At 36.5% G+C, this 21,120-nt stretch overlaps 1 protein-coding gene across 3 annotated transcripts in view; it reads right to left on the bottom strand.

The window, feature by feature from the left end:
* Window positions 1–1,827: 1,827 nt before the first annotated feature.
* Window positions 1,828–21,120, bottom strand: part of AP4E1 (adaptor related protein complex 4 subunit epsilon 1) — a 33,883-nt gene continuing 14,590 nt past the window's right edge. For 2 of the 3 annotated variants that reach the window (XM_077828647.1, XM_077828649.1), the window contains exons 8-21: window positions 20,604–20,677; window positions 17,572–17,694; window positions 17,368–17,477; window positions 16,812–16,951; window positions 15,883–15,995; window positions 15,616–15,734; window positions 14,299–14,601; window positions 13,452–13,566; window positions 11,787–11,922; window positions 9,374–9,632; window positions 7,937–8,512; window positions 5,906–6,090; window positions 4,058–4,215; window positions 1,828–3,499 (exon numbers count right to left, since the gene is read on the bottom strand). In XM_077828647.1, coding sequence (XP_077684773.1) covers window positions 3,339–3,499; window positions 4,058–4,215; window positions 5,906–6,090; window positions 7,937–8,512; window positions 9,374–9,632; window positions 11,787–11,922; window positions 13,452–13,566; window positions 14,299–14,601; window positions 15,616–15,734; window positions 15,883–15,995; window positions 16,812–16,951; window positions 17,368–17,477; window positions 17,572–17,694; window positions 20,604–20,677 — 2,572 coding nt within the window. In that variant the 3' untranslated portion in view covers window positions 1,828–3,338. The remainder of the gene's footprint in view (window positions 3,500–4,057; window positions 4,216–5,905; window positions 6,091–7,936; window positions 8,513–9,373; window positions 9,633–11,786; window positions 11,923–13,451; window positions 13,567–14,298; window positions 14,602–15,615; window positions 15,735–15,882; window positions 15,996–16,811; window positions 16,952–17,367; window positions 17,478–17,571; window positions 17,695–20,603; window positions 20,678–21,120) is intronic. The other variant, XM_077828648.1, reaches the window with a different exon arrangement.

Genomic DNA, 21,120 nt, shown 5'->3' with positions numbered 1-21,120 from the left:
CAGTATAGACAAAGCATTTTTCTGTCTTTTATTTAATCTCTTGGCAGTGGGAGTCTGGACCTGCAGCCATTAAATTACAAATCATCTATGTTGGGGAACAATTCTTCAATAATATTAAATGCCATTATTCTAATAGTACCACTGTTAAGGTACACAGCACCAAAGACACATGTCCAGTAAAACAGCTGTAAAACTGGGCTGGAGATTTTATTAGATGCACATTATTAAATTACAGAAAAGTGTAAACACAAAGAGATTAACACAATAGTTTTGGTGGATGATCTAAAAATAAAGGCTGTACCTCGGGTACAAGCGAGCAAACCCCTGTATGTCACAGCAACATAAGACCCTTGATTGTTTTCTCAGAATCTGCATATTTACAGCTCAAAGTGCATTAACTATATGGTTACGTTAAACAAACCAAGGTGGAAAAAATTAAGGATAAAGAAGAGCATCACACCTACAAGTAAACAGAAGGCATTACTGGTTTGTTTCATATCAGGAGAGACTTAACATCCCATTAAAGAAATGGTGAAAAATGCATAGGCTAGAACAGATATTTCTGTAATTTTTTATAATACACTGAAATCCAATTATAGCACCCAACTTGATTTACATTCTGTACTAGCAGGGAAATTAAAATAAGCTTTCATTCATACAAATTGTCCCAGAGCATTAAATATACATTATTTAATGCATGCAGAATGTTTAATATATTTACAGACTTAGTGCATTTTAATAAATCCCTCAATTAGAGGGTTTTGTAATAGCAGTGACCAAAAGATCTTTTCTTATGTCATAGTACCTGTGGTAATATAAGACAATTGGCTTAATCTCTAAAAGAAGTTATTAAAACAATCTTTGTGATCACTGGTGTATTAAAATTACATTCTTTATATGATTTTATGAACATTTAACAAAATGAAGCAAAATAAAAATAATTAATACTTTTCTTTCCTTAAACACTGATGTTTGCCAGATGAAAACTGAGAATATTAAGATATCTCCTAAGGTTTTCCTTTTCAATATAAAAAATAGCATAAGGATAATGCAAATTGATGTAGAATTCCATTTCCTTTGTATGCCACACTTGCAAGCATTGTTTGCACAAATGTCAATTCTTCTAAATTTAAAGAAAAATAGCTACTTGTGAATTACTGTAAAGTTGTGCGAAACAGTGATGTGTTTCATTTGCTGTCTAAATAAATGCAGATCACAGGATTCCAATGCGTAGATGCTGGGTTTTGGGAATGGTAGTGACACAGAAGGGGAGAAACAATTCACACACGCACAGCATGCATGCTAGGCTGATTAGATCTATTAAGCCTTATGGCTTGTCGACACAAAGCAGCAATGTACTCTATGTGCGTGTGATTTCGAAAGCTCACTAACACATTGTGTATTAGTTGGTCCATGTAGACCAGGGATCTCAAACTCAAATCACCATGAGGGCCACATGAGGATGAGAACATTGGCCCGAGGTCACTGAAAGGTCACTGAAACCTTTTCATACAACAATACAAAAGTATAGTCAAACATGAAAAAAAATGAAGAGTAATATAGTGTGCTATTAAAAGTCAATGTATTAACTTTTTTCAAAACTGTAATATGAAGAGGGGTTTTAATACAATTTAAATACTCAGTAATTCATCTCACTCAAACGACAAAGCACACATTTACTTTCAGAATTACTTTGGTTAAAAGCCTTCCCTCTGTCCCCTGCCCCGCCCTCACTCCACCCCCTTCCATAAGGCCCCGCCTCTTCCCACCCCCATTCCAACCCCTTCCACAAAGTCCCCACCCCAACTCCACTCCCTCCCTGCCCCTGTTCCAACCCTTTCCCCAAATCCCCACTCCGGCCCTGCCACATCCCCGCTCCTCCCCACTTCTTCCTGGAAACTCCTAAGCACTGCCAAACAGTTGTTTGACAGTGGGAAGCGCTGGGAAGTAGGTGGAGTGGTGATGCAGCATGCTCAGGGTGGGGGCAGGAGGGCAGGGGAGCTTGGCTGCCGGTGGAGTCGGCACCCACAGCAGGCCGCAGGAAATAACTCTGGCCCATGGGCCATGTTTTTGAGACCCCTGGTGTAGACCCTGCCAGTGCACACTGAAAGTTCCCTAATGCACTTCAATATACAGCACTAGAGTAAAACGCACTTGGCAACTTTTAGTGCGTACCAGCAGTGTCTACCTGGACCAGTTAGTGCACCTTAGAAATCACACCCCCATAGTGCACATTGCTGCTCTGTGTAAACAAGCCTTTAGAAACATTCATAACAACACAATTACATCCAAACCATGTATAAGCAGTAATTTACAAAGACTGATAACCAATCAATACTGTAGATAATTAGCATTATAAAAGAAAATTCAAAGTAAATTCAAATGTTTCAGTCCAAATTAAATACACAGCACCTTCAATACTGTCACACAGCTATGATAAATCCAGGCTTAATATTTTCCTCTTCTATACTTTTGAAAAATATCTTTGGGACATGCACAGTTCTTTTGATGAGTGTTATAGACTTCTACCAAAGGCAAGTGAAGAATAGGAATAAAATGAAAATGACAAGGAGCTGCAGATACCATACACATGACTTGGATAGCAATGGATCTCCATCCAATTTAGCCATCACCACGCAACTCCCAGTTTTAGACACCTCTCCCATTCTCCAAAGACTGTCTGGATGACATGAGTCAAGTCCTTAACTGGTAAACGACCAAAAGATCACGTGCAGTACTTCTGACCATTTAAAGCCACTGAAACAATTATGAAGCATGCACTTCTATCCTCTGTGGTAAGATAACATACCACGTGCAACAGCCAGTATGGGTCTTGTTTCCAATAGTGCTTAAAATGCAGCTTTAGAAAAAGCTCATAAATGAAGTAAATGGTAATGTTACAGACAAGCATTTGAATCATTTTTACAGTATAAAGCTGACTTCATAGCAGTGATGCTTTCCTTAAAATAATATTTAAGTACTAAGTAGCTGCTCCTAAGAGTAAAGGGTTGCTATATACAAAAATTACGTAATAGAAAATAAATACTTTCAATCATCTACAATAAACTAAGAAATATACGTTTCATTTAAACAGTTAGCAATACTTCATCGGGTCATCTGTCAGCAACTGTAAAATCCTGAGCACATTTCTGCAGGCACATCGTGGATCATTCTGCTTTCCCGTTAGTCCATATGGCACATGCCAGTTGGGGGGATGAAACCACTCTTGAGTATCGTTTTAACTCATTTTGCTTTGGTAAACATTTGTGTAACCCTGTAAGTCTTTTGTATGCATTTATTTTTACACCAATATGTTAGAAAAGCAGGCACTGTTGCAATTAAGATTCCTCCATCACCTTTTGACACAGATATAGTAAACTGTCTGGAAGAGCAGAACAAGAGGATCTAAACCACAGTGCCAGTGTCCTTGCATGAGTACGACAATGCAGCAGACAGGGGACTGATGGAAGTAGCCGGCATGCCACTATTCCCTCATTACCTTAAAAACAAACAACAAATAACTTTAAAACTAAAAGAAATAATTGCAATTCATATTAAATATAGTTCAAATTGAAGTGTGCTTTCAAATGTAACATTTTTCTGCCCTCTTCTTCTCTCACACCTGCAGCTCATCCCATGCTTCACCAAACATCATTCCTAATTAGCCCCCGTCACTCCCAATTTCATGCCTTATTTCATACAAACTTTCAAAGCTTGCCTGCCAATTCCTTCACTTCTTTCAAAATACTTCTGAAAAAATATCTATTTCAGGAAGCACTTAAGATAAAAATGAGAACATGCCACTCTATTATTTGCCATTGTATTATACCCACTTATACCTTTACACACCAGCCCTCAGCATCTGAGCAGACTTACTAAAGTCAATGGAGCAATGACTGTGTACAGTTACTCACGTGCACAGGTGTTACAGGATCAGAGTCTTAGACTGTAAACTCTTAGGTTGTGCCAAGTAAATAAGTTCCTGCCCCAATGTGCTGTGCAAAACCCTGGGCACTTACAGCACCAAGATATAGAATATAAATGTTAATTCACTCACCAATAATTTCAACAATATGGAGCTTTAATTTCTGCTTCAGGGCGTTCAGAGCTACAGAGAGAGATCCCTGAGAAGGTGACATTTTTAGATTTTGTTTCACATCATTAGAAAAGGACAGCCACAGTCTCCCAAAGTCTTCAGTGGTAATTTTCATTGGTCTGAAAAAAAATTAAACACAAATCTGAGTCTGAATATATCTGATCTTCAAAATAATCTGTATCTGAAACCATTATATAGCAAAGCAAGCAAACTATTTTAAAAATGCACTTGTGGAAACACAAACCTTCCACCCCACAATATGAAGAGCCTGAATTGCTTTTTACAGCCCTCTAAATTAAAAAAAATAATAATTTAACTTAAATCAAACGTTATTGCTGACCAACTTCAGAATAATGCTACTTAAATGTCCAAGTTATAAGCCCCTTAAATAAAGAGTTTACTATGGAAACCTTATAAATGTCACTCTCAAGTACAAAGTCTAATTTAAAAACTTAAATTGGCTGCTTGAACACAAAATGTTACTTCCACTACTTCAGGAATGAAAATATTGAGAGCTGAAAAATAAAGAGCGTGAGCTGTTTTTACTGTAAAAGTGGTCAGTCCTTTCACACAATTTGGGTCCCTGAATTTAAAATAAACTCAGTTTCAAAGATTTACAATTTACTTTCTGCTGAAGCAATGTCTTTATTCTCCTTTCTGTCCAATCAATTTCATTCAACACTCCAAAAGAGTATTTAGTATTTCCAGTGAATGTGTCCAAGTGAAAAAGCATTAGGTAGTCTTAAGGGATTTGTACTTAGCTCTTAAATTGATAATTCAGTGGAAATCAATATTTTGGATAATCTAGGTAATTGAATCCTTTCTAAAGATAATTATTTGGGCAGACACCAAAACTAAGCAGTCAGAGGTATTAACATTCTTTACTATGCAAAACCTTTGTGGCAACATTACTAAGTGCCTTGTCTCACCACAAAATACCATATTTTCCATGGTAGCAAATAAGTAGTAGATACTAAAAAAATTGTAAGTGTTAGTACAGAACAAAACAGAGTTAAGCTTTTATAGTGTGGTTTTGAGACAAGTATTTTTTTTATTATTTGAAATAAAAAGCTAAGCTCCAAGGAGAGAAGTTGGGAAGAGGGAGGAGAGAAGAGGAGAAAAAGTTTCATGCCCGAATTACTAATCTCAGTCTCTCTCGTAGGACAATGCAAGGAATTTAGATCATGCCACCTTAATTTACAACAGAAAAACTTCTCACTGTCTCAAATATACATTTAAAAAGCAAAAGAGAAGGTGGCAGAAAAGCCTGTGAAAGTCACTATGTATATAATTTTTAAAGCCATGAAAACGATGTGAACTTTAATGCTCATTGAAAGCGTTGGACATTCCTAATTTCTAAAATCCTCAATTTATAAGAATAGGCACAGCAAGGCAATTGCTGTACTAGCCTCCTTACACTGCCCCTGGTATGAATGCTTAACCTGGACTGATGACTATTTAAAGATGAGCAGGTTGCTCGCCCTCCATGCCTATTCATTCCATCATCTTTCTGCTGAGACTGCTAACAAAGGAGCCAGTTGCGATGATGGGGGGGAATGGTGATGGCATTACTGGCCTCTAGGAACCAGACTAATGCCAACACACTTATTTCACATATTAATAGGCCATTGACAAGTGGTGACATACTGTACTAACATTACCAGTCTGAATTAAATTAAAAACCAACAGCCCACAGACAGAAGCCTCTATTTCCCATCATCAGCCTTCTGAGCCATCCTGTGCTATTTACTACTTTGACTGCAATACCAGATTTTTTTTTAAAAGAGTCTCATTTTATCAGTGATTTACCTGATGAAATCGGACAGTGAGAAAGTTAGTGAAAACTCAAGATGAGTATCCGTATCTAGAGGATAATGAATGGAGCCGAAGAGAATGCCCTCTGTACAGACTTTTTCCAACTGCACACACTTTTGGCAGCTTTCCATGCTTTGAGCTTCTATTACAGGAAAATGACAGCTAAGACTCTCAAAGATCTACAAATAAAGAAAAAAGGTAACAGAAAATATTCAGATTACTTTCAACTAAAAATTGCTAATCCAGAGTTTACAATCCCTGAACGCACCAGGACTGATTCTGATCTTACACACATGTAACCTAATTGACTGCAATAGCATCAATCCCAATTTCCATTAGGTGTGAGATCAGGATCACAAAAGACAATCCCACCCCACCAGGCACACTAAATTACATTTAACTTCTATGGAAATACACACAGCAGTTTCACTAGTCAAACAATGAAATTCCAAACACTCAACTCAACAAAATGTTAACTACTTCTCTACCAGGATTTTATTATAAAATAGCCATGTGTCTTAGCAGAGGGTAAACAGGAAATCTTGTAAACAGAGAATGCGCTTTGAACTGCTCTCTCACTGTACTCCATCATTGCTGAATAAAACCATAATACTGTTGCATGTTTTATCCACCACCCATGACTATTGTACTGCTGGTTCAGGTTTAACTGTAAAATTGTATAGAAGTACACTTTGACTGACTATTCAAAGTGAATTTAGTGCTCAGGAAAGTTGTTGAACTGACAGCCTTGGGAAGTTGTTGAACTGACAGCCTTGATTTATCCTCAATACAGGTTCACACCACAGACAGTGAAACTGCAAGATTCCCCACACTGTGCCAACTGTATGCAAAACCACGAAGTGGATACCACGTCTAGGAATGAGGATGATTACATTTCCATCAACATTCAGTCTTTGGCTTCTGCTGAGATTGCCACTCTGCCACCGCACAGGTGCCAACTGTGGTAGCAGTCTGTGGTATGGACACTTGTCAGCTAAGAACAACATAACCAACTAGACATGTGATGGCAGCAAGCTAGCATGATTCAAACCAGAAATTCTAAAGGAAAAAGGCATCAAAACCCATTACCTGTTAAAGCTACTTCTAATAAGCCTTTTGCTTATTTCCACTGATCCAGTTAGCAGTGGACCTCTGCAGAAACTGAGGTTTCATGACTCCGTACCTGAACTCCCTTTCAGTGGATTCCCTTTCCCCTCCGACCCCAAAAGTCTACCCTTCTGCTTTTGAATAGGAGACAATTTCTACAGATCAGTCAGCACTCTTATGAACATTGATTATCCAATGCTCAATACTATCACTGGCATATACTGTCATTTTGAGGATATCTAACCATGTTTCGGGGATGTGCAAGTGGCTACATCTTGGAAGATAGCAAGATCCACAGACATTTATAGCAATCCATAAATACTTTTTAGGGTACATCTACATTTGAGCTAGGAGGTGTGATTCCTAGTTTGCAAACATGTACCCATGTCTTGCTAGTGCCGAAAAGTAGCAGTGTGTCCTCAGCAGCACAGCTGGCGGCTCAGGTTAGCCACCTGAGTACATACCCGAACGTACACAGGGAGGCTAACCCAAAGAGCCAGCCATATTGCCGTGGACACACTTTTATTTTTAGGCAGTCACTCAAGCAGAGCCAGTGTGGATATGTGTACCCTTCCCAGCTCAGACATACTCTTAGATTAATTAACACATGTAAAGGTTTGAGGTTCAATCAATAAGATTTTTCTATTACATCCTTAATGGTTTTTTTACCATGATACTCCTTTACCAACCATTATACAAATCCCAGATGTAGCTGAAGTCCTAAAGAAATCTCTAAAACATCTTGATTGCTCTCACTACATGAGAACAAGAATAGTAACATGTCTGATTCCTTAAAAGTCATCAAAAGCTTATCAACTGAACTACCTGAAAAGAAAAACTCACTGTATGTCATAAGTAAAAAAACAGAGGAAACCAATGGTTCTCTTCTATTGTACAAGTAACAATTCATTTTCTTACCTTAAAATGCTCTGCATTTTCAAACACTAGGGTCACAGTTTTGAGCGGTGAGGTGCTTTTGTTGGCAACAAACAAGATAAGCAGTAAACAGTCATCTGTCCAAACTTTACACGAGTACATAGTCAGGATGTCACTGCTACAAAGCTCTACTATTTCTGAATGAGGGTGATCAGCTAGTTCATCTGGTAAGCAAAGATTCAAGGGGGCCTTATTGGCAACTATATCTGGAACACTTTGGGAAGGCTGAAAAACTTCAATATTACTATCAGCAAACAAAGAGGATGTTGATAGTCTACAGTTTGAAAGCGTCTCATCCAGTCCAGCTTCTGTCAGCGATTGAGACGTATCAAATGATACACTAGCTTCCAAAACTTCTGAAGAACTCAGTGAGACTTTCCTTAATCCGAGATGTTCATTGCCCTGAAAGTTTTCCTTATTGTTAGGAGCTGTACCAAGTAAAGGACTGAAAGGCAAGGTAGCAATATTTTGGAAACTAGATGTTTCTTTGCTATTCTGGGTTTCACTTATTTTTGATTTTTTTTTGAACTTCTGAGTGGTGGTATCTGCTTTCCCCATCTGAAGAAAAAACAGAAGAGATTTTTATATTTATTTTCTTTAACTTGGTGATTGGCTTAATTAACAGAGGGAAACCTGTCTGGAAGGACCAGGGACAAAGGGCAGATAAAAGTCAACTATCCAACAGAGGTGACCTTTAAATAAAGGTTTGTTTTAAAATATGCAGTGTCCACTGCATGGGACACTTAAGAAGTTACTTTGAGGGCATTAGAGTTGTTCTGTAGTGCAGGCATCATTGTGGTCCCTGTACAATTAGGAAATATTTTATCCTCTGTTGAAAAGCATCTATATGTACATAAAGGTTTTGCAGAAAATCAGGGATAAAAGACTAAGATTTGAACAAGCAGTGCTAATAAAGGTCACTAGAAGAAGAGTCTTTGAATGGTGAGTGATTTTACTTCTCACATTCTACTATACCCAGGCACAAGTTATGGAAAATGCATCAGTCTTAACACGTACTGCCAGCTATGCGAGCTCTGCAACCTCCAAGGGCTCTTGGAAGCTGGGTTAAAGGTAGCGAATACTTGGGAAGCTTAGCATAGCTTGAGCTTTGTGAGGAGGCAGGGCAAGCAAACACAGGGGAGTTCTGGCTACTCAGGACAGTTCACTCCAAAGTCTTTAATAACCAAAGAAGTTGCTTGATTTAAAAATCTGTCATTTAAAGTATTTTTTGCTCCTTTCTTTTTAGGAGCCCCGATAAACAGGTTCTTTAGGTAATGACAATATCCTTTTTTTAATTAAGTCACATTCTAAATGCTACTGAAACACTGATTTGAGGGCAGTTGAATATAAATAATAACTAATTAAATACAGCTATTTTGTAAACTTTTTTGTAACTTGTAATTTATAAAAATCACTTACCAGACTGATAGTGTTGTTTGACCCTAGCCCCACAAACAACGTTGATGCGAGCTGCTGCTTCTCCTTGTCTTCCTCCGAAAGGCTGACTACCTGTTGCTCAGACTGTGTCAGAGGAGGATCAACTACATGTCCCATTAATATGCTATCCTGAGGAACAGGTTGTGTTTTATCTTCTTTTCCTGTTTTGTTCTCTTTTTTCGGGAGGTAGCCTTCTTTCCCCCATAGTTTCCTCACACCATCAAGTTTCAGACAATTGGTCCTAAAAAGATATGTAATAAAGCAGGGTCAGCTTGTGAAAGTGCTATTCCGAAAAGCAAAGCCATTCTTACAGAGATTTCTGTAAATTTGCACATACTCTGCACTCTAACATCCCAATAGACAGGAGAATAGAAACTAGCCTTCTTCTGTCTGTATGGACATTCCATGCTAGCAACTTTCTCTGCTATTAGCTAAGCACCCCACAAATGCACACACAGTCCCTGCTGTGAAATCAGCAAGAAGTGGATATACTATGCCCAGTTTGCTCTCAGCTATTTAGGTTTTTATATACATCAGCAAGTACAAAAAACTCTCTTTCCTTCACTTGTTATAAATATTTTTGTTGTAGATTTGACGATATGTAATTTAGGTGGGGTCACTAAAGGTGAGGAAGATCCAGAAAGTGGGATTTAACAGACATGGGCCATATGTGGAGAAAACTGACTCATGCAGACACAAGTCTCATTCTTGATATTGATATTTCTGTTGTTCCAGCAGAACTGAATTGTTTTGACAGATCATAATCATCTAGAGCAGTGGTTCCCAAACTGGGGTTTGTGAAATGTTACAGGGGGTTCTCGGGAAAAAATTCCCTAATGGCGGACAGAGCTGTCTCTAGGACCCCGGGCAGCATGGGGCTAGCAGCCCAGAGCCCCTGGACTTCCAAGAGCTAAGCAGATCAAAGCAAGCATATCTATCACACTGAGGAGATTTAAACTTCAAGACTCCTTATAAAAAATGTAAAGGGAGGTGGATATTTTTTACTGTTTTTAAAATTAAATAGGCAGCTAGTATTGTTTTTAAAATTATTATGAAGAACATGTTTAAGCTTTGTTGTAACGTGCGTTGTTTGCCTGGACTGCTCAAGACCTGAATGCTTCTTTGAGTTGGCTTCTTAAATATCTTCATGCTGTTTCACATCTGATACTCCCTGATAAAACATAGGAGCTTTGTCTTATAACAGGCTTATTCAAAGTGATACAAGCTACGAAAGTGAGATGTTGGAAGAGTGATGCCGTTTTCATAATGTAATAATAGTACTGTAATGATAAATAATAATGAATAATAAATAGTGTGTAATAAGCATGGTCATAAAAACAAATGTTATATTTCCAAGATCACTGCTTTTATAATTTATACTCAGGTATAAGAGAAAAATCCCTGGAAATATTCATTTTTAGGAGGGGATTTGTGAGACTTGACATTTTAGTGAAAGGGGTTCACAACTTGTTAAAGTTTGGGAACCACTGATCTAGAGTGAGGCACTTCCTTGGACAAATTGGGCCAATCTCATGTAAGACTTTGAAGATTAGGAATGAGATCCAGAATTTGACAAGGTGTTCAATGAGAAGCCAGGAATGAGAAGCATAGTGAGACTGGAATACATTATTTCATAGAAGTATTGCACTTAGTAAGTAGTGAAAACCTGTAAAATACTTGAAGATGTAAAGCACTTTGTAAATGCTGCACATCATTATATGTTTGGACTTTACTTTCCAAATCTGAGATGAGTTAATTTTCTATTCAATTGAAACTAACCTCAACACCAGCAGAGCCTAATACCAGCACAAGAATATGCTTGAACACTCTGGACAGACTCTCAGATAAAGCACAAGACTTGCCAGACTTGTAAATATTCTGTGGCTGTAAGTGCAATGAATGAGTAGGGTTTTATGTTTTCCCTTGTGCTAATAAAAAGAGAATTTCTGATTAAGTTCACATTTCTGAAATTCTTCAACAGTACTTGTGAGGAACATCCAGCTGTTCCAGGATATTTTGAAGATGTTAAGTCCCATTCAATAACTAACTAATTTGTGTGGAACTATAATTATTCACGGATCTCTGAAACTTAAGGAAATTTCCTTTATTACAGAGTTTTGTACTGTCTGAAGAGTAAGATTCTGAAAAGCTTGCATTTTCACTGCATAAATTTCTTCTAGTTAATCTGACAAAAAAAAGGCATCCTTGATTATTTCTTTTTTGTATACTGGATTAGCATAGTGATTTCTTTTTACATAATAGCTGTTTTCAAGATCTACTGTTCTAAATTAAGTCCCATGTGATTAAACAAGTAGCAAGAAGTCAACCCCTGACAAGAACATAGGTTTAACTGCACATGAAATTCTATATTTGAGTTCAAAGATCGAAAACTCACTCTTTCTGTCCTATCTCGGCACTATTACCAGACATGTCTGAACCAAGAGAAAGACCAGCAGGAGATTGTCGGCCAGTGAAGCCGGATGAAGACATGCTTGAAGTAAATGACAATCCATAAGGTTCAAAATTCAGAGCTGCAATACAGACAGAATGGCATTTATCAAGACGGATCATAAAACTTAAAAAAATAAAAAAAAAATCTAGCTGCTTTAGAAAAAGACAAGTTATTCTAGCTAAGATTTGTCAATTTTCAGCCTTTACATTCCGGATTTTATCCTTATTAAAATCAGCTGCTTCCTGTTGCTGATTTTTTATTTTATTTTAGACAGATAGGCTTTTTCCTCTCTCAAAGAAACATGTACACATACACCTCCTTGGTCGTACGTAAATTCACATACAACTTTTTTTTAAATTGAAAAACATCAGAAGTTATATTTTCTCCTCTAAAAATTATTGTCAATGCTGTTTTTTTATTATTATTTTCAAGAGACATTGCACAGGACCAAATAAACCAACTTTTGCATGTGCTCTTCAGACTGCACATCCTTTAATGTGTTTTGAATTCGCATTAAGTTTGTCCACGCTCTCTCTCTCACTCACACACAATTTTTTAGAACACAAACATATGAGAAGCTCTTCACTGTTTCATGCTTATCGCATGTTATATGGCATATAACTTAAAAGAAAGCCAGGAGTACCTACCTTGCTTAAGAAAATCAAATGCTAGAACTATCCATACTATACACAAGACTATTGTACTCTCTAATTTTCCACAGCGAACCACAACATTATACACTTGTAATCTTCCTTGGGACTTCACTTAAAACAATGTTTTGTGCCTTTTTACACAAAATGCATTCTAAATATATATTAAAAATAGGGTAGAACAAATAATTCTGCTCTTAGATCTATAGAATCTTTCTACTTAAGGTTTTTATAAAGGGATATCCCCTGTTATCTAAACTGTTTATATAAGTAAAGCAAAAGTGATATTTCTTCTAAAAAACAAAGCCCAGGAACCAATCAAAAAAAAATTCTGATGGACAATAGTGTGGCCAAGATGTGAATGCTAAGTACTATAAAACTGGGAATTCCACGCCTTTATCTTTATGTTCTTGACTCCAGAGCAACAAGATATTTGTAGATGAAGTTACACATGCTAATCAGGTATGGCATTAGCCAAGTCCCAAAGGGAGCTTAGTCTAATCTTCAATAAAGAAGAGTTTTTTGGATGAATCCTAGCGGCCAAGGGGTGAGCTAAGAAAGTGGCACAAAGTAGCAGAGGGTCTGAAGAACATCACAGAGCAGCCTGAGATCCTCTGCATAATCAAAAGCTGAATATGAAAGATAGGGTCCTGGTGCACACTATGGGTTTGATCCAAAGTTCAGTGAAGTAAATTGGAGAATTTTAATCAACTTCAATGGACTTTGGACCAGGCCTTGTTTGTAAGCACTGCAATCTATAGCCTATGTAATTCAGGAAGCTGGGCAATATGATTCGCTCCTAGAGTTGTGGATGACATTTTTAAATGGAGACGTAACATTTTGGGGAAGAAGATGTAAATGGATGGTGTTCTTACACCAACGTTATACTAACATTTTAATTTGTTTTAATTGTTTGGCTAATTTATCATACATTTAATAAATACAAACCAACAGTCACCTTTTCCCTGAGAAAGCTTCTCCTCCTGTCTCTGGTGATGAGGTTTATATGGTGCTGCACCACAGCTAAGTCCTTCAGCCACAAACCCATCTAGGAAAGATAAGGAAGCATCTACCTACATTGAATTCAGAAAGACAGTAATAATCAGAATCTTTCCACTAAATGAAACTAATATTTCTTAACAAAGGAACTTTCCATTTTATAAAAATGCAGAGTGCTGACATCTCACAGCTCTCACACCCGCATCACTAAGAAGATAATGTATTCCATACTTACACTATCGTCCAAGGAAGTATTTTGTATATAGAAGGTATTGAGATAACATGTTAAAACAGAACATCAGTTTGGATGGTAGTTCTTAAATATAATTAGCTTCTCTACAATTTTCCAATCTCACTAGTATGTTTGGACAAGAAATCTTGAACAAAAGAACTTGCATCCCAACACAATCTAACTGAACACCATGTAAATATACTAATTTTACAGTAAAATTAGTAAGGGAGGTAAACATTTCCTTTCCCAAATACTATACTTCAATTCAACTACTAGTAGGCTGTTCTAACAAAAAGTAGAACCACAAAGACAAACACTGGATACACAAAAGGCTGAATTTGCCTTCCTAAAAAAATCATTTTATAAAATGACAACTTCATTGCCTCTTAATATCACCAGCACATCAAGACTTATCAAGAATCCCGTTAAGAGTGCGTATTGCAACCATTCTAAGTGATTTGATAGATTTGCATCTTTCCTCTTAAACATATCTAAATATAATAATTTTAAATACGTATTTTATAGAAATAAATGAATCTTTAAGCACAGAATACATACATTACAGTTATCTTACCATTATCTCATCACAACTGGCATCAAGCGGAAGCACGTTTTTCATCAGCTCCTTGTTTTCACACAAATGTTTTAATTCAAAGGCATATTGCCTCATGCACGTGTCTAGAGAAGTGCTGAATTCCTGGATTAGTTTATCAACTGTTTTAGAACAAGGCATATGGGATGATATTTTAGTGATTGCAGTCATAATCCAGGCTTTAGTTTCAGAAGTAACAAAGGTCTGCTTCAGCAACCTGTGCAGTTTTGTTATAATGACTTCTGGATCACCATCATTTACAAGGTAGGAATACTCCCCCAAAATCTATGAGCAAGAAACAGATATAACAGACATTCAGTTACACAGGAATCAGTGCTTTTATCTTGGAAATTAATATGTAATGGTAATACTCTAACATAAAATCCACCTCACATTGAACAAACCATTATAAGATAAGGAAATCCTTTAAATTCTGGACTTTTAAAAAATTCCCTCTAATTATATATCCACCTAAAATAAAAACAAGGAATATACTGTGGAAAGAGCCATAGTGTCTGCTGGTTTTCGAGTATTGCTGGCTGGTCCTCAGTTTAAGATCATCTCACTGTAGTTCTACCTACTCTACAAAACTGACCACCACTCAGAACAGTGGTCAGCAACCAATCCTCTCTAACCCTGAAAACAGTTCAATTACTAGTGCAGAGCAGATCAAATTAATTTATTTAAAAAAATCAATCTCAACTTAAGGTTTCTGTTTGCAAATCAACAATGTTTTCGATAACGATGCCTGTCATGTCTACCCTAGCAATTAAACTGTTTTCAGCACTGGTTCGAGGGGACCCAGTTGTGACAATCAGAGTCAGCAAAGTACAGATTTTCTAGTGCAGATAGGGTTTTCCAAGCTATATTTCAATTTTAAATGGAAAATGTCTGAGATTACATTTTACTGTGTTTGTGAAAATGCAAGTGAAATACATCAGTGGGATGCCAATTTTTGATTCATTAAATCAAGCAGCTGCCTAGTCCAATACCTATACAAGCACAATTAACCATCTGCTCAGTTTCCAGTTCAAGTGGAATCTGCTTGTTTTCACAGGTGCACAGAATACAAGTTCAGCAGCTGGGCAGGTCATCATAAGGTTACGAATGCTTTTCACAAACACATACAGCCTTACTATGGAAAAGACAGAATCTCACAGCCACTGAAACAGGTGCTTATAGAATAAGTTTCAGTGTAATAAGTTTTTGTTTTTTAAAGAGAATATAAAGTTTAAAAAGCCATCACTTATGACAGGCAGTTTTCACAGCTATCATATTTTCATACTGCATCAACCTTACCCAACTCATAACTTGAAGAAATTTCTGTGGATAAAAAGTATCTTCCTCCTCCAGCAAGGAAAGATAAGACTGGACAGCATAAAGCCGTAGCTGCTCATCTTCCTTTTCATCATCAAATCCTAAAAAGAAAATTACACCTTATTAAATCTTTGCTTAAAAACTTATGCTACATGTGTCATGGAATTCAAGACAGATTTAGAAAAATAAAACCAAGACATTAGCTAACAAAGCATGGCTTCTCTTTACAGAATTCAGTAAGTTACCCACCTTCAGCCAGCAGCCTCAAGAAGTTGTTTGGGATGTCAGAGTGCATTACATCTCCTCCTACCGAAAATACTGCATTCATAGTCTGGATGAACCACTCATTGTCAGGGGCATATGTATCCAGAACATTAAGGGAAGATAAACATAATACACTAGTGTATATTTTATCTATTTTTACTTACAATCTGGAAGAAAAAAAAAAAAAGGAAAGAAAGAAAGACGTAAAAAGTTTTGAGGGCACATACACATATGGAATATCTGGACAGACAAGTGTTTGCTATTTAAATGTTTTCCAAGCTAAGGAAGGAGAAAAAGGACGAATAGGGCAGTTTTCCCAGAGCCTGTGGTTCCAAAAGTGTTACCATATGGAACTGTGAATCTTTTTTCTTCTAAGTGTTTTGCAATCCCAAAGCATGCACCATTGCTGTCCTGCAGTGTTCTCATTTAATGAGGATGCTTTTCGGACTACTGGGGATTTATTTATTTATTTTAAACAAAGCCATATCGTGCTCCACAACTACCTATTTCACTGGAAGAGCTGCACTCTACTAGGAAAACCACACTCACAATTAGGAAGTGCTGAAGTCTAATTCAATAAGGCACTAAACTCCTTCTCTCCTTTAGATTACAGTGCATGTTTTTTAAAGTTTTCTTTTAAGAGAAGGTTATTAATATTGACTTAAAAGGTGAACTCCAAAGCAAAGCCCAAATGCTTCAGTGCCCTTTACTTTGTGATGAAATTTAAAAAAATACTGAGATCATTATTTCTTCTGTTTATTTTTTTAAATTTGAAATAAAGAATTATAGTATCCTGGCTTCCCTCTTTTTCCTGGAAGACCACAAAATGATCTTTGGAGGGTGTGATTAGTGATGTCACATGAAACTGTAACAGAAGCTTTGGCTCTAAATCTTCAATAAAAAGAAAAGGATATTTCTCAGCTAATTCTGCTATTTTGCCAGTTAAGTTGATGATGGTATATTCTTCCTTGCTTTGTCTTAAGTAGTCCAGCATCTTTTGAACTATGACGGTTACATTCTGCCCATTGGTAATTCTGTAGAGAAGCTCCAATGTCTGAAGGGGAAAACAAAAGAAACAACATTTAAGTAACTCTAATCACACAACACAGGAGTGACGCACAGACAGGAAATTAGTACATAGTGCCAAATTGGACAAAAATCTTAAACACAATATATTGTTTTATTCTCCAATCATACTGGCATTTATCTTCTCAAGAAATGTTTTTAGACTGTTTTTAGAATGAAATATAAGATTTGTAGAAAAGGAAAGGAGAAAACAAAGAGTATAAAGAGGACCAAATTTTCTATAGAATTCTTTTCACATAGTTACGAGAGCCGAACAATATAAACATGCCTTTGTTTGATGACGCCACTATTGTAATATTAAGGGCATTTACTCTAAAATGACATTAATATAGAATGGACCTTAAACATTAAGCCCTCTTTGTGCGTGTTCAAAAATCAACTTACCTCCCTTTTGATGATAGGATCAGGATGGTCCAGACACTCAATTATTGTCATTTGGTGCTGAAGTGCCAGATTTGGATCCTGCTGGATAACATAGGTCAGAGCCTTTAATCCTAGAAAATAAATTATTGCACAGAGATATGACAAGAGATCACATACACATGATCAGATTAAAATCTTCTTGCTGAGATGATCAGGTATCCTTACCTAAATACTTCAAATTAATTTTAGGTGATAGAACAAATTTCCCAATGCATTTGGCAGCCTTCTCAAGCAGATCAGATTTGGGGCAAATGGTATAAATTGTTTGTACACATTCAAATAAGATAGCTGGTGGGAAAACAACAAATGGTAAACGGCAGTAATTTAAGAATATACGTTTCTATAACAATGCATTTTCATAAAAAAGCTAGCACATACAAGTAAAAAATCTTCATGTCAAATGACGACTTTCTCTGGAAAGGGGTTGGGCTTAATATTTTAAAGCAATCTGATATGCGTGCTGCATGTAGATTTCTGGGATCTAAAATATTATCCCATGAAATATTTTAAAACAAGTATTACTGTTTAGATGTGAATAAATTTCCTTCTTTCAGGCAAGCAATAGCTCTATTGCATCTCCCATGAATGTGATTCACCCAACTAGAGGAGATATCAAGATTGTCCTGTTTAGAAGAGGCCAAATAATGTAGCTGGACAATGGCTAGGTTGGGTACATAGCCACCATTGCAGAGTGGGATTTTAATTACTTTGCACAAGTGACTGGAAGTATTTTCTCTGTTTTATCATCCACATACCAGGAAGATGACATCAGAGGAAGATGATGTTTGCGTCTTAATGTAGAAAAATTTAACAAGCAGCTATTGTTAGTAACATGAAAGCGAACAGAGGGCATCTGGTAGGGAGCCTAGTATAGTTTATGTAGTAGGATGGTTAGATGAACTGCAGAAAGGGTGGGCAGAAGCTCAGTAGTTTAACTTAAAAAAACACAACACCACAAAAATATACTTCTCTGTCAACAACAGACAGGACTTTGGGGTCCAACAATGGATTATTAAGTCTTTAGGGAGAGAAATTTATCTAAAACTAGTTTGCCATTTACGTTTAGTGTATGGAAAAGTTTGAATTGATTTTGTTGAACAGAAGTTTCCACCATCCTGTATTCTGACTGACTTTCAGGAAAGGCACATTCATATGGACTTGGGGACTATCACAGCAGCAATTACGAAGTCATTACAAACAACCAAGATCAACAAACCTTATGACATAGACAAAAGGGACAAGAGCTCAGAGGCATAATTCCTCTTGAGGGAAAAAAAATATTTCTGCTGGGAAAAGCTAAATGGGAAAACTAGTGAAGTGAAGGAAAGGAGATACAAATCAATCTTTTAGGGCACCAATTTAGGTGAGTCAATAGCAAAATTCAATATCCAAGTTAGATTGCCAATTGGTATTTAGGACCATAACAGCAATTCACATGTTTTTTCCACATCTCATATTAGGTTAGCAACCAGATGAAAAGACCAGAATCCATCAATTGTGAGCAATTAAAATAAATATGAGAAAGGTATGTGCACTAACTGTGCAGCTACATGCAACAAGCTAGGAATGTCTTCAAGGTACGGCTTTTAATATTAGAGAATTGGCTATATTGCAACAAAGAAATCAGAGATTTTAACATTTTCACATTGGCTTGGATCATAGATTCTTTAGCACTTTATCAACAATTAACATATGGTGAGCAAAGGAACGCACATGTAAATTCTGTTCTCTGTGTACATTTCACTTGATAAGTGCCAAAATAAGGCTTTTCACATATGGTTGTCTACTCTGATCCCTAAAGTATTTAACATTCAGTCTTGGGAATCCAATTTCCTCTCACTGTGCAGAGAATTTATGCACATTAACTCTCTTGAGAGTTGCATGTTTAAATCCATCATACACTAACAAACCCCTCAATGTCGATGTTGCTGTTTGTGCATAAAAGCACACCGCTGATATACAAGCAAAGTGAAACACAGTGAATGGATGGTTGTAAGATTTGACAGATGTTTCATCAGCGTATCATTTGCCAAAAAAATAAAATAAAGGGGGGGGGGTATTCAGCATTTCATGTGCACCTCACTTTCATTAATGCTTAGAAAATACACCTAGTCAAGAAAATAGACTTCTAGAGCTTTGGGGCATATGTTCCACTGTTATTCAGCCACTTACAACACCACATCTTAATTGTCCATCGATCACTGGCAACATTTATGGCTTCGTTTTAAAACCATGAACTACTACATTTTTTAAGGGTAAAAGAACAGTTGTTAATTTCGTGTTCTAGAACCTTAAATATTTGTTCTTGAAAGATAGCAAAAAGAAGCCAACCTACCCACACATCCTTAAAACTCTCCATAGTTTGCAAAATGCCCCTATGAGTTGGAAAGTATTATTTCTTGTTGATTCTGCTCTATTGTCAAATATTTTTTAAAGAGTAAATTAATATGGCCGTTTGCAATAATTAGAAGATTAACGGTAGTGCCTTATGTCAAAACACACTTTCATAGGCATCAGTGTCAATGAGCTCTGGAAATAATTTTAACAGGAGGTTCTAGAGTGCAACTCAAGAGATCACAAATGTGTTTGTGAAAGGAAGGATAGCGTACGCGCATGCGCACACACACACTTACTTTTTGTTAAGTTTCTTAACTACTAATCATGTGGAGGATTTTTTTTTTTTTTTTTTTTTTAAAGAAACCTGAAGTCCAGTCCTTCCTTCTGACACACAAGGCAGTATCACTTTTTTTTTTTCTTTTTTTAAAAAGTTAGCTACTAACTATAATAAATACACCTGTGCAATTGATGATTTCGCAAGTACAAGATGTTGCATATTTGAGGAAAAGAGCAAGCCCAACATAATTTGGAGGACTTTCACATAGTATGCAGCAGTCTGAAGGCACGCAAATTTGGATCTACAAATATTTAGTTGTTTCCCATTAAATAAATATTCTTCACTTCAAAAACATTTCAAAACTACATTATACAGGAATATGTAATTTCTGTTCATGTGTTAACATTACTAACATTATGTTTCCTTGCTTTATAATTCACCAGTCACAATACCCAAATTCATGACCTCACCAGATTACTAAACAAAAGAATACATAGTTACTCATGTCAACAGCACAATAACTAAACACTTACATTTTCATTCTTTGCAAATATTTGTACTTATACAATATATTCTCACCCACCATATGTAATATTATGATTTATTTCTGCTCTTCTTAAAGACTCATCCAGAACATCATACATTAATTCACTTGTCCTGTTACAAAATAAAAATTGTAAAAAAGTTCTCACTTTATTTGAAGCCCAGTAAATTAATCGAAAAAAACAAACAAACCCCCCCCACCTGTATATACCTGTTTAGTGAAAAAACAACATCCTAATCCTACAAGCTGCTCCACATGATTTCAATGAGACTATTCATATGAATTAATTCTCATTAGCGTGAGTAAGGGCTCTACAATCTGGCTCTAAATGGCATCTCACAAGATGTTTGCTACTTTCAAATAAGCCGTCTACTGCATCAAAATAGACTAAAAATACATTCCTTGCTGATCAGTAAATAAGACAGACTTTTTGGTTAAGAGGAATAAAGAACACAAACAACTAAACCCTTACAAAGGACAGCACACTCTTTTTACACGATCTTGGATTTTCACTGTGATCATATTATCAACCAAATTAATGGAAATTCTGATCTCA

The sequence above is a fragment of the Eretmochelys imbricata genome, chromosome 10 (genome assembly GCF_965152235.1).
Source record: "Eretmochelys imbricata isolate rEreImb1 chromosome 10, rEreImb1.hap1, whole genome shotgun sequence".
In the NCBI taxonomy this organism is placed as follows: domain Eukaryota; kingdom Metazoa; phylum Chordata; order Testudines; family Cheloniidae; genus Eretmochelys; species Eretmochelys imbricata.
Note: the sequence above shows the minus strand (reverse complement) of the source record. Positions and strands in the feature narration are given on the sequence as shown.